Source organism: Candidozyma duobushaemuli (genome assembly GCF_002926085.2).
Source record: "Candidozyma duobushaemuli strain B09383 chromosome Unknown G_B09383, whole genome shotgun sequence".
Classification (NCBI taxonomy): Eukaryota; Fungi; Ascomycota; class Pichiomycetes; order Serinales; family Metschnikowiaceae; genus Candidozyma; species Candidozyma duobushaemuli.
In genome coordinates, this window is record NW_020289896.1 from 110412 (window position 1) to 126137 (window position 15726).

The 15726-nt window shown below is 48.6% G+C and overlaps 9 protein-coding genes across 9 annotated transcripts; 3 read left to right on the forward strand and 6 right to left on the reverse strand. All coding sequences in view use genetic code 12, as the record gives it.

Moving 5' to 3' along the window:
• Positions 1-4: 4 nt before the first annotated feature.
• Positions 5-2636, reverse strand: CXQ87_005048 (putative cysteine synthase; the record flags this gene model as incomplete). Its single annotated transcript, XM_025483477.1, has 3 exons — positions 5-144; positions 174-1133; positions 2363-2636. 3 exons carry the CDS (start codon positions 2634-2636, stop codon positions 5-7), a joined length of 1374 nt encoding a protein of 457 aa, XP_025335712.1.
• Positions 2637-3327: 691 nt separating this feature from the next.
• On the reverse strand, positions 3328-4104 carry NBN1 (histone acetyltransferase; the record flags this gene model as incomplete). Its single annotated transcript, XM_025483478.1, has 1 exon — positions 3328-4104. The coding sequence occupies one exon, from the start codon at positions 4102-4104 to the stop codon at positions 3328-3330; it is 777 nt and encodes a 258-aa protein (XP_025335713.1).
• Positions 4105-5557: 1453 nt separating this feature from the next.
• CTF1 (Ctf1p) lies at positions 5558-8230 on the forward strand (the record flags this gene model as incomplete). The annotated part of the gene is made up of 1 exon (XM_025483479.1): positions 5558-8230. One exon carries the CDS (start codon positions 5558-5560, stop codon positions 8228-8230), a length of 2673 nt encoding a protein of 890 aa, XP_025335714.1.
• A 31-nt stretch (positions 8231-8261) lies between these two features.
• On the reverse strand, positions 8262-9185 carry CXQ87_005051 (uncharacterized protein; the record flags this gene model as incomplete). The annotated part of the gene is made up of 1 exon (XM_025483480.1): positions 8262-9185. The coding sequence occupies one exon, from the start codon at positions 9183-9185 to the stop codon at positions 8262-8264; it is 924 nt and encodes a 307-aa protein (XP_025335715.1).
• Positions 9186-9465: 280 nt separating this feature from the next.
• Positions 9466-9988, forward strand: CXQ87_005052 (uncharacterized protein; the record flags this gene model as incomplete). The annotated part of the gene is made up of 2 exons (XM_025483481.1): positions 9466-9935; positions 9982-9988. The coding sequence occupies 2 exons, from the start codon at positions 9466-9468 to the stop codon at positions 9986-9988; spliced, it is 477 nt and encodes a 158-aa protein (XP_025335716.1).
• A 64-nt stretch (positions 9989-10052) lies between these two features.
• On the reverse strand, positions 10053-10940 carry CXQ87_005053 (uncharacterized protein; the record flags this gene model as incomplete). Its single annotated transcript, XM_025483482.1, has 1 exon — positions 10053-10940. The coding sequence occupies one exon, from the start codon at positions 10938-10940 to the stop codon at positions 10053-10055; it is 888 nt and encodes a 295-aa protein (XP_025335717.1).
• Positions 10941-10999: 59 nt separating this feature from the next.
• Positions 11000-12313, reverse strand: CXQ87_005054 (patatin-like phospholipase family protein; the record flags this gene model as incomplete). The annotated part of the gene is made up of 1 exon (XM_025483483.1): positions 11000-12313. One exon carries the CDS (start codon positions 12311-12313, stop codon positions 11000-11002), a length of 1314 nt encoding a protein of 437 aa, XP_025335718.1.
• A 1270-nt stretch (positions 12314-13583) lies between these two features.
• Positions 13584-14270, forward strand: CXQ87_005055 (putative acireductone synthase; the record flags this gene model as incomplete). Its single annotated transcript, XM_025483484.1, has 1 exon — positions 13584-14270. One exon carries the CDS (start codon positions 13584-13586, stop codon positions 14268-14270), a length of 687 nt encoding a protein of 228 aa, XP_025335719.1.
• A 43-nt stretch (positions 14271-14313) lies between these two features.
• Positions 14314-15421, reverse strand: RAD23 (Rad23p; the record flags this gene model as incomplete). Its single annotated transcript, XM_025483485.1, has 2 exons — positions 14314-15309; positions 15356-15421. 2 exons carry the CDS (start codon positions 15419-15421, stop codon positions 14314-14316), a joined length of 1062 nt encoding a protein of 353 aa, XP_025335720.1.
• Positions 15422-15726: the final 305 nt, after the last annotated feature.

The following is a 15726-nucleotide window of genomic DNA, read 5'->3' on the forward strand; positions in this document are numbered from 1 at the left end:
ACATTTATTCGAGCACCTGCTCCAAGGTGATCGATGAAGGGACCTCGGCTGCATCCTTCCAAAACTTGGAAAGATGGCGGGCGCCAGAATCGCAGGCGATCACAACTATATCATGACCAGGACCGAGCTCCTTGGCGGTTTTCACTGCCGCAACGCAGTTCACAGCAGCCGACAGCCCCAGAAGTACCCGTCATTGACACACAAAAACTTGGCCATTTTCACCGCCTGCTCGTCAGTAACACGGAATGCTTGGTCGATGTTTTGCTCACCCTGCTTGAAGTTCCATGTCAATCTGTTGAGACCGATACCCTCTACCATCGTGTCAACCTGATGTCTTCTGCGCTTTCCCTCCTTCTCGACAGTGTCGTACATGACGCCGTAATTGACTCGATTGGCAAGGCCAGAACCTTGAGGGTCAGCTAAAATAATGCGGGTATGCGGCAGCTTGCTTTTGAGGTACTTGGACACTCCCAGAATGGTTCCGCCTGTGCCAGAGCCGGTGACAAAGGCATCAATCTTGTGCTGCATCTGCTCCCAGATTTCAGGTCCTGTCGTGGCGTAATGAATTCGCCAGTTGAAGTCATTCTCGAACTGGTCTGCAAAGATGGCGTTTCTACCTTCCTCGCTGTTGATCTTAGCTGCGCCGTTGCGAGCAGCGTTGGTGTATTGGTTGGGGTCGACGATTGGTGCCGGTTTGACTGGCTCTAGCTCTGCTCCAAGGGACTTTAAGAGCTGCATCTTTTCAGGCGATGTATCATCGGGAAGGCAGATATGCGCCGTGTAACCCAATGCGTTCGCCAATACAGTGAAGGAGATGCCCGTCGATCCGGACGTACCCTCGAAGATGACATCGCCATTGTGAGGCTTGAGCTTGCCGAGCTTCTCGTTCTCACGAATCACCGCAAGAGCCACTCTATCTTTGGCCAGTCCAGCCGGGTTCATGAGTTCGAGTTTGGCGTATATCTTACAGCCAGTAAGCCGCAGGAGAGATTCAATTTCAACCATTGGCGTGTTTCCTATGAGCGAATCCACGCCGCTAGTGCGGGGCCGAAGAAGCTCGTTCTTTGGTCGGCTTTCCCATACCTTGTAGGCAGCAAACACTGCCAGTGCCGCTAGAACACCATACAGCCAGTCTTTCCAGGACATCAGCGGGAAGTTGTAAATATGATTATAACGAGTAAATTATGACACGCTCGTTGGCAATGCAATTGTAGGTGATGGACCGAGTAGATGTGATCTAACTGGTGTGGTTGATACGGGATGCAAGTGAACTAGACGGGTGGACTTTTTGGTTTTAATAGAATGAGTGAATGCGTGGTATGGAGGAGGATTTGTTTGTGTTACTCCGCTTCCAGTTGAACGCTTATTTGAATCAGGGTAATGAGTATGGTGGTGATGAGTATCTGAGGTGAATTCGCAGTAGATGTAGGTCAGAAGTGTCGGACTAGCAGATACACTAGGAAACAAAAAAACATAATACCAGATGAAGAAAGAGAGGGAAGCGAAAACTTAAAAAGCAGATTTCCATTTCTTCAGACATTTTAATCTTTTCGATTTTGGATGATATGCATGGTTCCACAAAAATGTCAAGGTTGTGCTGAAAGCTCTCGAATGTGCGGAATCCTACGAATCCCAATTATGCTGTGTACGAACAATTACATGAACGCCATTGTTAGGACATTTTTTTTGTCCTAGTATATCATAGCTCTGAGCTTTGTGAATCATTTTTTAAAAAAACTTGAAAAAATAAGGGTTGCAAATAGATAATAGGATAAGATGGTTTTTTCTCTATGTAGATTTAAATAGGGTTTTCCATTTAATCAGATGAATTTAACAAAAAAAAAAAAAAAAAAATAAACAAAATAAGGCCCTATAGATAGCTCCCAGTCACCTAAGCAAATCCAGCCTTTCATCTAGACGTAAGCAGCCGTGGGAACCACTTACTGCTGTTTTCTAAATATACCAATCACCACCCCACGATCTGCTCAGAGCTCCAAGCCATGGAATTGTCGCTGATCTTTCCCAGAATTTTCAGTATTGAAGTTTGATCTGCTGAGGGATTAGCTAGAAGACGTCATTTTGCTGGGCAGCCTGTCACTTTGCTGGTTTGCTCGCCTGTCCTGTAAAGACACTTTTGACTTCACCAACTAGGGTTTGGAGTCTATTACCGTGCGAATGCTTCCCTAATCCAGAGCACAAAGCTTATCAATCGAGGTACGGACAGAACAGGATTCCGTATTCAATTAGGGGAATTGAGCATTCCCATTGAGCTAGAATCAGGCTTAACAGGTCAGGTCTAGACTACAGCTATTGTTAGAAAGTCAATTGACTATTTAGCAATTCGATCAGAGCATCATGTTACCGACAAGGGCAGCAACGGCAAGAACACCACCGACAGTCTGGCCGTTGGCACCAGCCTTAGAGCTGGAACCAGACTTGGAGCTGGAGCCGGACTTGGAGCTAGAACCAGACTTGGAGCTGGAATCAGACTTGGAGCTCGAGCCAGCAGCTGAGGCCGAGGAAGAGTGGTCAGAAGCAGACGAGGAGTGGGCTGCAGAAGAGCCACCAGAAGAGCTGGAGGCAGCGGAAACGGAGACCACAAGGGCAGCAGCAGTGAGGATCTGGGAGTACAACATTGTTTATTGATAGGAATGATGTCAACCACAAGCCGGCGGCGGGGGTCTTATTTATACCCAATTCCCCAGCAAGCACAGCCCGAGTCAGCAATGCGGCAGGGAACGCAAAGCTAATTTGGCCTCCGACGGCGTGGTAGTGGCCTGTACCCATGAGCTATTTTGGCAAAGGTCGAGCTGCATCAAGGCGCACATGGCTGCTATTAGCCGCATAAACCCTGTCAAAGCGCGCAGTGACACCTGTTTACGGGCGGAGCCACAGGACTATGGCTCCACCGCTTATCCTGTCAAGCCCCTTTTGAGCAATAAGGCGCAGTCGTTTTGAACCACGTCTGGTCGCTTAATGCGATACCCGCAACACTAAAAAACAGGTGCCCATGTGTGGATCGGGGGTGGAGCGGTGGCGCATCTCTGCAAGGCTGGCTCCCGAACATTCCTTGAAGGATAAGCTATTGTCGACGCAGATCGACACACGCAATTGGCTTGCTTGTTATTTGCAGAATTGAGTGCCAGCCCGGAGATCCCGCCTGTTTGCCTCGAGCTAGTCTGCAGTGTGTGGTCTTTCTGTCGCATAGCTTTGTTATCGAAGACGCTGCGCCGACAATAAACGGGCGGAGCGCTCTTACCCGCCAAACATATCTGGGACCCTTCAAGATACGCGATACATTCGACTAATCCAGGAATAGCGCAATCATCACTTCTTCCTCTTTTTCCTCTTTTCCATCTTAGGGGCGCAGTCGGGACAGTACCAGATATCGTCATCCTTGGGCGGGCTGGTGATGCCCACGCACAGCCAATGGAACCACTCGTACTTGCAGTCATCGTTGTCGCATCCAATCATCTCGCCGAACGAGATACGCTGGCAGAAACAGTACAAATTGTTATCTGCGTCTTCGCCAGAAGCGCCCGAGGGGGCACGAGGGCCTAAGTGGCTGTGGTGTGCTCTTGTGCTGATTTCAGGCGTGCTTTCGTCCAGTCTGTCGTCGTAGTCCTCCGACTTGAGTCTCTTGTATCTTCTCATGACAGAGTAGGACCTCTTCTTTTTTGGTATGTCAGGGATAGGAGTGGCGGACGCTGTTTCTTCCACGGAGTCATCGAGAGCGTCTTCATCCACAGGCGCTAGAAGATCGTCTTTTTCTAGCTTCTGGATGTCCACCTCAAAGTTGAACATATGCTTAGAAACAAGAAACAACGCCGTGTTGGCAAGCAATATCTTCTCTTTCTGGATACTCTGCATCAGTTTCATTTCCTCCTCGATCTTCTGATATAGCTGCACCTCCTTGGGGTGCTTTGCGAGGGTTCCATTGGTCCTTATGAACTTGTGCAACTGGGAGTCCTTACTCTGGTACCGACGCCTGGCCTCAGCTAGCTGGAGATCTTTAGTTTTGATTTCATCAAACAAGTACTTCACCTCTAGCGGTAGGTTCAGCAAGTCCTGCGTATACTTGTCCAAGACCGCTGTCGTGTCCATGGTGAAAATCCGGCCGAGAAGGTGAGAAGGACGTTGTATTTGTTTGTCGTGTGCGCACCACTAGATCAACTGGGTTGCCAAGGCGGATTTCTTGGGGTCGAAGAAAAATCGGCACGATTGGGGTAAATGACGTTTTTCATTGGTCCTCGGGGAGCGGTGAAGCCAAATTGCTGGTCGGAAAAGAAAAGTCTTTGTCTCGGGAGGAAACGTTGAAAAGGTGACATATACGAGAAATGATGTTTGAAAGAGGTTATGAAGAAGAGTGCAGCAAAACAAGGCTGGCTGTAAATTAGGCGAGGCTTTAAGGTGAGGTGGAGAGAAGGGTCGTAGAAAGACAGCATACTATGGGGTTTTGCGAAACCAGCCAGACCGATATTTTTCACTCCCCACATACACTAAACAAGGCCACGATCTACGCTTTAATTTCCGAGTTCCAAATTGTTTTTTTTTTTTTTTTTTTTTTTTTTTTTTTTTTTTTTTTTTTTTTTTTATCGAAAAAACCAAATCATCATAAATCATCGAGCGACCACCGCCCTGTGACCTATTACGTCAGTGACCTTCCGGCACGGTTCAAGCCAGGGCTATTGTCTCAAAAATGCCAATGTTGCAACAGCTTAACATCGCCGAAAGCCGCGAAATAGGGTGTTTTAGTTTTCTGGAGAAAACGCAAAAACTTTCCGATCTACATCCTCGGTAAAACCCTCAATGTGCAAAATCCCGACGAGAGCTAAGAAACATGATCTCAAGTTCAGCCACTCTACCCTACCAGCCTGAAGAATGCTCGAAAATTCCTCTTTTGTAGTCCGCGACCGAGCCTCCCTGTACAAGGTTGATCGTCCATGCATCATGTTTTGTCTCAACGTGTAGGCTGACTTTTGTGACTTATCGGAAGCGCTATCGCCTGAATTTCTACAAACACTGAGTTCACCTAAAATTTTCACCGGCCTCTGGTGTGCTCCAGCGTAACTCCACATGAGCCGCACTGAGTCACTTGAATCACCGGAGTTCTCGGTTGAACGGAGCGGGCTGATGTCCGGCTTTAGTGACCGTTTTGTTGTCTTGCCCAGCAGTTTTTTTGTTTTGCTCAGCATCGCCATTGTCCGAACGGCACCACACGAGCTTAACGGCTCGGGTTCGTAACAGCCGGAGTTAACAATGGAAAAAAAAAATAAAACATCCTGCACATAACCGGAGTTCTCCCCAGCGCCGTCGTCGGGCCCCAACCGTACCCATCTTCCCGTGTTTTCCCGCCATTCATCTCTGCCACATTTGCACCTTGAGTTCGTGTGCGTAGACGTATGCAGCATTTTGCTCGCGCTTTTCGCTCACTGGTCTTAGTGTCCTGCAGACAAGCACCCCAAGTGACGGAGCCGCCCCGTGGAGTATCTCATACAAAGAAACAACCAAATCTTCGGGACATTTCAATCAGTCCTTTTTATTTTCTCTATTGAGCATGAAGAAGGTCAAATCTGAAAGCGACGGCGCTGTGAGAGAACTGCCCTCGCCGAAGCCAAAGGAAGCAAAGTCTTCTGAAAAACCAAAAGCTTACACTATCAAATACAAGAGACCTAGGGGTTCCCGGGCTTGTACCGTGTGTCGTGCCAGAAAAGTCCGTTGTGACGCTGAAATCCACATTCCTTGCACAAACTGTATCACCTTTGGCTGTGAATGTGTGCTTCCAGAAACGAAAAAAAGAGGCCAGGCCCAGGACCTGAAGCCACAGAAGAAAAGGGCAAAAGAGGAGGAAAGAGAAGAACCCGTAAACACACATGTCCATCTCCAACAACAACACCCTCCTGAAGTCCCACATATGTCTCCGGCTCAGACAGTTAACGCTGTTGCCTTGCTGGCCGCTGAACCCATCCATAACATCTCCCAGGTATCCGTACCTCCTTCCTTGACCCTGAACTACAAAACAAGACCATCCATGCACAAGAAGGACATGCTCAACTCCAATGCCAAGGCAGCTCTCACGTTCGTCGGCCACTCCAGCATCGGCGCCATGACCCTGCGTTTGGGCCAGAATCATGTTCAGCTCACAGAGGACTTGTTTGAGGCAAGCGACAACTACTCAGCTGATTCTGTGGAGCTTGAGATCTTGAAAATGCGTGGTGCTTTCCTTTTACCTCCTAAACCCTTGGCGCTTGACATTATTGAGTCGTACTTCGAGCACATCCACCCACTCATGCCGGTGATCAACAGAACAGAATTTATGAGAAAGTTCAACGACCCTGACGACAGCCCCTCGCTTATGCTTTTGCAAGCTGTGCTTTTATGTGGCTCCCGTGTGCTGAATAACCCACAGCTCTTTGACTCCAAGGGTCTGAGTAATTTGGCCTCCCTAACATTCTTCCGCAGAGCAAAGTCTTTGTACGAGACCAACTACGAGAGTGACCCTGTGCTGATTATTCAGACTGTCATTCTTATCGGACTGTATTGGGAAGGCCCCGAGGACGTTACCAGAAACTCCTTCTACTGGACCCGTGTCGGAGTGGGGTTGGCTCAAGGTTTCGGTTTCCACCGTGATGTCACAGCGTCTCCTTCGCTTTCAGAAGCAGACAAGAAAGTGTGGCGCAGAATCTGGTGGTGTCTTTTCGAAAAGGATCGTAACGTTGCCATTGCTTTCGGTAGACCACCTACCATCAACTTGACCGACTGTGACGTTCCCATGCTTTCCATTGACGATTTCAACGAAGATGAACCCGAAAACGGACTTGTGTCTCCATATCCAGTGAACGAAGTACAGGCGTTGTACTTCATTCACTTGGTCAAATTGGCCGAGATTACCGGTATTATCATTAAACACCAGTATACCGTCAAGGCCGAGCTGATGAAACGAGTCAACAAGTTCAGTGTAATCCAACACTGTGATATGCTCATGGGTATCTGGTTTACAAACTTGCCTCCAGAGCTACTGTTCTCACTCACTGACCCCTCGAAGCAGTCTTTCTACGCCTGTCTTCTAAATGCGCAGTACTACAACAGATTGTACTTGATCCACAGAGCAAATTTGTTGAGAATGGCTCGTTCTTCATCAACCAATCCTAACAACTACAAGTACCCATCCTGGGGTATTTCCTTCCAGGCAGCTAGAATGATTTCGATCGCTTCAAAGATCTTGCTAGACAAGGGCGCTCTCAAGTATTGCCCTGTGATGTTTGTCTACATCCTTTTCAGTGCCTTGGTGATGTTGATTTACCATGTGGACTCCACAAACCCAGTGATTGCATCTACTGCCTCGGACGCCTTGTTCATCTCTCGTGCTGTCTTGAAGGAGCTTGCAAAGTATTGGTCTATTGCAAGTGTTCTTATAAAGCTTTTTGACAAGTATGCTAACGACAAGATGAAGAGAGCCGAGGTTATTGAAAGAAACAACCAGATTGTCGACCACCAGGACCGCCAAAAGACTAAATACTCTGACACTGGCTCCGTCACACGCCCGGAGCGTTTGCATCAAGAAAAGGAGTTCCCCGTGGGTCCTACATCGCCAGCTAATCTGGCAACCTCCGGTGTTTCCCCACGCGGAAGCTCATACAACTACACCACCCCTCCACAAACACTGCAGCCTGCTCCCAAACCAGCACAGCCAGACATTGAACAACTTGTTCGTCAGTTCAAAAAGAACAAAGAAACACTGCATGACGAACACAATAATGGTCAGGAGCATCAGCTGCACAAGACCAAATCCTCCAACGGTGAAAATACTCCATCCTCAGTCAATTCCTTCCCTGACATCTCGTTGGTTACAGAAAAGGTGCCACCATCGCAAGGCTTCTTTGAAAATTTCGAACCTACACAGTTGTTCCCTGCTGCAAACTTCAGCCATCCACCATCTCGTTCTCAAACTCCGGTTGTCAGAACGAAAGACGATGAGGGCGCTACCGATGAAGAGCCCACTATGGATGATGCTGTTCCACCAGAGTCACTTGAGGCACCAGTCCCTCTTGGTAACGCTCAACAAAACGGAGGTCCATTTGGAGCTGCGACTGGCACAGGTGCCCCCAATGATCTTTTCACAAACTTCATGGACAGCTCTTTCATCAACATGAACCTTCAAGCAACTGCAGAGGAGGAGAACTACTTGAACGACGATTTGGGATCGTTGTTAAACTTCCAGCCCTTGTGAGGCTGAGCATGCTTTGTATATAAATGTACTATCAAAAGGAACGTTTCCCTTTCTTCAGCTTTTTGCGGCTGAGATTGTCCAAGATCTCCTTCCGCCGAAGTCTCTGGCTGTAGCCGACCATATTTTGCACCACCAGCTCATACATCTCTTGGCTGTTCTTCAATTCACGTATCTGGTCCTGCCATACCGCACTGAGCTCAAGAAGATGCTTGTAGTTTTCTCTCATCTTGCTAAGCTTCTCCTCCAACGCCTCATCAGCAGAACTCTCCAAAAAGAGTTTTGATGTGTTTTGAAGATTGAACTCTTCAATGTCGTCGAGAATGCTATTCGTTTGTGTCAAGAGGTGCTTCTTCTTCTCCCCATCCAAGCCCAATGTCTCAATGCTGGGCACATTGAATCCTGTCCAGTCAATGTCGTGCTCAGAAATTGACTTCTTACGCTGATGAGTCGGTGGATGACTCATTTGGGCAACACTGCCCTTTTCCAACTCGTCCAAGTCGATCGGTATACCAAGGTTCACTAGTAGTTTATGTCTGATGTTCAGCCTTAGCCAATTTGGCGGCAGTAGATGTGGGATTTTGGAAAGTGAGCTGAATTGTTCCTTGGCAGCATCGCTGAGTAGTTCACCATTCTCCTGGTGGCTTTGCTGTTCGGTAATGGTGAAGATCTTGTTAAGGGTCTCTTCCACTCTCTGGTTTATAAGACTCTCGCTTTGGAAAACAGCACTGCTGAAGGTAGCATTTTGATTGCTTTGAGTTTCTTGAGGTTCTTCAGCCTGGAACTCGTCAAATGACGCCTCGTCGAAAGAACCAAACTCATCGTCTTCTTCTGGATTTTCTAGACCAGAGGGTTCTTGGGCATTTGATGTTGATTCGGCGTCTATTTCGGGGGTTTGCAAAACTTCTGTTTCTTGCTTGTCAGAAATACGCCGAGTTTCTTCACCATCATCGCTCATGGTGAATAAGGGAAAAGACAGAAACTCTTAGTTGTAGCTCTATTTTGGCGTCGTGAAGTATGCAACTGGAGTGCACACAAGTCCCCGACCAACAAGACAAACGACTCTCAAACAGAGCAATTTGAATTCCTTTTTAAAACAAGAAAACATCACGAAACATTCGAAATCATTATCATGATGTTAGTTCGGCCGGTGGCGACTATAGTGACTCATGTTTATGAAGAGCCTGCACACAGCCACGTACATATATAGCTCTACGACTACTAGCAACCCATTAATCATGTCTACTACTATAGTTTTCTTCTCTATAGGCAACCCGGGGCCCCAGACCAGACACTCAGTAGGACACCTTGTCCTCAAAGAGCTAGCGGACGCGTTCGAGACGAAACAGCTAGTCAAGCGTGGGAAGTACTCCATCACCAGACTAGATAACCTCGTCCTTGTCAAATCTAACGTATACATGAACGAGTCAGGTGCCCTGCTTCGAGCGTTCTTGGCCAATGAACGTGTGGGAAAGTGTACAATTGTAGTTGTCTATGACGATTTCGAGTTGGACCTCCCCAAGGTGCGTGTGCAAGCATTGAAGAAGAACGAGTCTCACAATGGCATCAAAGCGGTGCAGAAAGAGGTGTATTCGCTTCCGCATACCGTGTATAAGCTAGGTGTGGGCGTTGGACCAAAGCCGCAAGGTGCGTCCAAAGACACAATGGCATCATTTGTGCTTTCTGATTTCACTCCGCAACAGAAGCAGTCTATACCGACAGCCATGAAAGCGGTGTATCAGTATGTGCATCAGATCATAGAGAAGGACGGCGAGCTAGGTGACACAAACAAGCTCAATTCGCTAGTTGCAAAGACATTAGCTGGTTAAGCGGTAGTGCTTCTGCGTATTTTTGTTCCATTGGGCTTCCTCTTCCTCGGCTGTACTTCTGGATCTTCGTCAGACAGATACTCTAAATCGTCCGTGTACAGATCCTCGTCATCATCATCGTCATCGTCACGACCATACTTTATATCAAAAGGCGAGGCGAAGTTGCGCCTAATTTCATCGTCTGTGGACTCCACATCACTCTTGTTGAGGTTAGCTCTAGAAAGAAGGTCCTTAGCGGGTCCTTCAGAGAAGTCGTCTGACTGGACCGCATTGGAGCTTGTTGGGGAGAGCTGCGTGGCATCAAGGGTCTTCTCAGAATTAGAGCGCTTCTTGCCTCTCTCGATAGCACGCTCAATACCAAGTCTATGCTTAACAAAGAGAAGACGAGGCCACATACTGCGCTCGCCCTTGAGCAAGTACTCTTCCATCTGGGCCTCGGAAGGATCCAGAAGAATGTACCAGTAATCCTTGAGCTTGTTGCGGGGCCATATAGTTATAGAACCTGTGAAGCGCTGAAGCCACACATTCAGCCAGTCTTGCTCACGCCACATAGGGAGGAGATCGAGGGTCTTGACAATTTCAAGCCATTTTTTGATTTCAAGTTTGAAAAGCTGTTCTAGCGCTGTAGCAATAAAACCACCTCTAAGCGATGCAAACCTCTGATTTTTGGTCTTCCGTCTTGGCAGGGCAACAGGGCGTCCAACAGTTCCTTTTGGTGCAAAGAAGAATAAGGAAATGTGGGGGTTGACTTGTGAGACAATGGAGAAGTTCACGTTGTAATACGTGTTGAGGGCATTGATGGGGATGTCCGTACGCAAAGAGCCATCTTTCCACTTATTGCCCAAACTGAACGGCACCACCTCACCATCATTGTTCTTAGTCATCAATACCACGGGGTTGAGAATACCCGGAACAGCAGACGAGGCCAAAAGCGATGACCATATTATACAATTGGGGAGGTTATGGAATTGCAAAGAATGACCGGTGAATGAGGTTCAGCGGGAACAGTGGAGATGTTAAGACGACGCCCAGTAGCTTTATATGCTTCTTGGAAAGTGAGAGAGCCTTTAGTAAAATAGCAAGACTTACTGGCCCAACTGACGGCGTCGAATCTAGCTCCGGTACGAATGAATCTTGGGACCCACACATACCAGGGATCTTCACAAGCGGTTATTTTCTTCGCAAGCTCAGGTACCAAAAGCTGCTTGAGCTCCTCGTCTGTTCTAGTGCATGCCAAAGCGGCGATAAGCCCTCCGCCTGATGTACCAGAGATAATCAGCGGGAGCACGTCATTGTCTAAAAGCGCCTTGACAATGCCAAAGTGGGTGTAGGCGAAACAGGCGCCACCACTGAGACACAAGGCCGATTTACCGTAGTTTTTCAGCACCACCTTGAAGAATTGACGCTTCTTTTTCACCAGCACGACCTGCGTGCCAGCGTTGGTAACGCAATCGATACACTTGATCACCTCGTCAACGTACTCGTGTACAAGGTCCTTGGTGCCGTAGTACCGGTGGCTATAGAGCTGTTTGTTCTCGATACCTGCAAAGTTCTTCTTGAGGCATCCCTGCAAAAAGACCATTAAGTTGGAAACATCGTTCTTTTTACGCAAAACACGGATCTTGTGGATGGTCTTCTGGACTGTCTTGTAGTCGTAGTACGAGAACTTTGTGTGAGACGACCACTCATCTAGACCCAAGAAGCGGTCCAATGCTTTGGCGTTTTCTACCCATTCCTCGTACGTTTTTGACAGCCGTAGCTTTTGTCTGAGCACTTTCCGCTGACCCGTCCACGTAAAGAGGTATTCGTACAATGCGACGTACCCTCTGACAATGGCGTAAAATACACAGAGAACCAACACCCAGCCTATGATAAACACTAGAACAGGCCAGCGGAGCAAGGTGTACGATGCCGAGTGGCGAAACTCGTTGGTGAAGCGGTCCCTCGTGGACAATTCCTTGTCCTTCTTCTTATCTTGAGACCCAGTTATCGGAAACCAGTCCGACGCCGAGGTGATCATTGTGGGTTTCTCCAGACCCTTGAGACTATCCAGTCTTTTCGTTTTCGTTCTCGGCAAGTTGCCGACAGCCACAGAGTTCTCTTCTAGGCCCTGGGCGTCTATCGCTTCAGCCTCTCGCTTGACATCGGAGTACTTGCCCGAAGAGACAAAGTCATCGTCATCCCATACCAAGGCTTTGGCAAAAGAGTGGATATCGTCACGGTCGATATAGCTGAGCTGCTCGTCCGGGAGCGCCATGGAGAGTGCTTTAAAAGAAGTTGGAGTGGTGGAATTCTGCTGGTTGTGAATACTGACTGAGACTATCAGCAATGCATCTGTCATGTGCCATGCGCACTGTTGGGTTGCCAGATACGTCTGCTGGAGCCGGTTTGAGAAAGTGGAAAGATTTGTGAAAAAGTGGGATTTTGAAGAATTGGATGGGTCTTTTGTGTTTTCGGGGATTTTCGACGAACGGGGCTTGCGTGCATGTGCGTTGGCGAGTATGCACCGAAAGAGTTTCGCAGCCTTGACGTGGGCTGGTGAGTTGGATTACAGCCGTCGTCCAGGGAAATTGCGCGTCGTCTAGGGAAATTGGATATGTGCTGACATTTTGGGAAGGAGGGTAGAGGGCCGATTTGGAAGGTTTTGGAAAGAAGTCGAGGGGGCAGTTTGGGGCAAATGGGTGGTTTAGGTGAGATAAGACTAGGGCAGTGGATGTCTGAAATAGTGTTTGATTATGTTTCAGAGGAAGGCGAAGGAGACATCCTTTGCTGGCTGAGATGTAGTTTGCTCAAACGAGGCTGAACGGTGTTTCACCTTATGTAGCTAGTATGGCAGCCTTATCAGTGGCATCGGAGGAACAATGGCCGATGGAGCATATCAATCGATTGAAGTCAGTGAATCAGCCAGAGAGCTCAAACTTCGCCTAACAACCAGACAAATGCTCCATGGGTACCATTTTGCGGTCAGCATTCTGGCAAGTCTTTATATCCTCTGATACCAGTGTAGGCTAGGTAGTCACCAACACTGACTTTTGAAATCGAGATGCTCAAAATCAGCAGGGGATGGGATTCTCTTTCAGTTAGGCTTGAGCATCTGTGATTCCGTCAACCTTACTGAAAGCTTTCAGTAGACATAGTGCCTTGATGTACCACTTCTCATAGTCCAATACCTCCAAATCACCAAACCTCCCACCGTAAATCAAAAACCTCCACTCACCCGCGGGCCTTTTCCAATTGCCCCATAACAGGCATGTACAACCTCCGGCGACCCCCAATCTCCTGTTTAGCCTCTTCCACAGATATGGTCAATTGCACCTTGATGGTCACTTTTCGAGCACCCTCGATTTTGCTGCCGCCTTGCATCCAAAAGGCAAATCCTCCACGGGAGAATCTTCCTAGTATAGACCAGAATCCTGTCATGATAGCATAAACCACTTAGTTCAGTAAAGCACCTGGAATCAATGTGGTTGGTCCCTAGTGTGGCTCATGAGAATCCTACATAGACCTCCAACTACCACTAACCACCCATGCCTACGGTCATTCTCGACATTGAGGGCACTGTGTGCCCGATCAGCTTTGTGAAGGAGGTCTTGTTTCCCTACTTCGTCAAAAAGGCCCCTGAGTATTTGGATACGGTCGATTTTCCTATAAAACCCACTGAGGGCTTATCTACCACGCTTCTGGGTTTTCCAGAAGAAGTCACCCAATCAAAAGATGCCCTTTTGGCTCATATCAACGATCTAGTTTCCAGGGACATCAAGGATGTCAACTTGAAGGCATTCCAAGGAACTGTATGGAAGGAGGGCTACCAAAACGGCGAAATCAAGGCCCCCGTGTACCCAGACGCTATAGATCTCATCAAGTCCGATAACAAGGTCTACATCTACTCGTCAGGCTCAATTCCTGCCCAGGTGCTTCTTTTCAAACACGTGGACGTTGACGGAGAGCTGAAGGACTTGACGTCATACATTAGTGGCTACTTTGACATCAGCACCGCAGGGTACAAGCAGGAGAAGGCGTCGTACGAGAAGATCACCAAGGAGATTGGCCAGGAGGCAAGTGAATTGACCTTCTACTCCGACGTGGCCGGAGAGGTTGACGCTGCCATTGAGGCCGGACTCAAGGCCGTGGTGGTGGTTCGTCCTGGAAACGCCCCTCTCGCCTCACCCGAGAAGTACAACATCATCCATAGCTTTAGCGTAGCATCGCCTTAATGCGGATATAGTATACATTGGTCAGCAGCTTCTGCGTCGTCGTCTATGTGTCACGGAACAAGATGTCGGCGGCCACCTCTTCGTTCTTCTCGCAAGCCATGTAGACCTGGATCACCAAGTTGCGCTCGAAGCCCAACTCACACAAGCGGTTGATGGCGCTCTCGTCCTGCTCTGTCAATGCAATGCGGACGGTGCCAGGCTCCTGGTCGCCCTCGCCTTCACCTTCCACCTCGAAGCCCAAATCATCGTCGTCGCCGCCGGTGCCCAAAAAGTGTCTCATAAAGCCCTCTGGGTCTTGCTCGATCATCTCAGCAATCTGAGGGTTCGATGCCGCAAGCTGGTCCAACATGGGCTGGATCAACTCGGGGTTGTTCTGGAGCGCAGCACGGATCGTGGCCAATTGGCTGCTGTGGTCGTCGAGATTTGCCTCTTCAGGGGCTTCAGCACCCGACTCACCAGCAGCAGCAGCCTCGGCAGCCTCAAACAAGTTCTCGTGGGCCTCTGGGTCCTCCTCTCTGGAAACATCAGCTTCAGCAGAAGGGGCTGTGGCAGCCGGAGCGGCAGCAGGAGCCTGAGCGGGCTGAGGAGCAGCCAAAGACTCGGGAATTCCTGTAAGCAAGTACTCAACGGCTCTGTGGGGGTTGTTAAACGCAGCACGCAAGGCCTGTTCTATCTGAGGACGTTCGTAGCCCATTTCCAACATGTTTTGGATGGCAGCTTCTCTTTCAGAGCCAGAGCTAAAGTCAGCAGCCGTGGAGCCGCCCTGAGTGCTCTCAGCAGCCTGAGGAGCCTGGGCTTCAGTAAAAGCAGCTGGTGTAGACTCCTTAGCCTCTGGAGCCTTGGTCTCTGGCTTGCTTTCAGTGGGCTGAGGAGTAGGTGTTTTCTTCTTGCCGACCATGAAGATGATGGAGTCGCCTTCCTTGATTTTGAAATCTTGCAATTGCTTCTCGTCCTGGAGCACTTTGCCCGAGTAGACGAACTTCAATTGCAGTGGATCAACATCCTTGGCGGCGGCAACTTTCTCTTTCACCAGCAGGACCTGGAGGTTAGTTGGATTTCAAAAAGTGAAATCATCTTAGACATACCAAGTCGGAGGGCTCGACGTCGACCTGCACCGTCTGCTTCTTCAAGTCTCTGAAGGTTACTTGCATTGTGGTTGTAATTGTGTGCTTGTGGGTTGAGCATCATGTCTACACCTTGACTATGTGCACGTCCTCCCAGCAAGCTCTACTTTTGGGCATCCCTAGATCCCACCGAGAGTTATTAAGTTGATCTAAGATTAGTGTCATTTTCATTACCTTGGGATTGTTTATGATCTACGGCTTTTTCATTGCAATTTTGTTGAGATTGCGTGGGCTGATTTGTACCTTGGCTGCAATATGCGATAACGAGTGGCGATCGACACATTTTTAGGAATTACGTAATGAATTTTTCAGATTTGGCAAGGTGGGTCCAG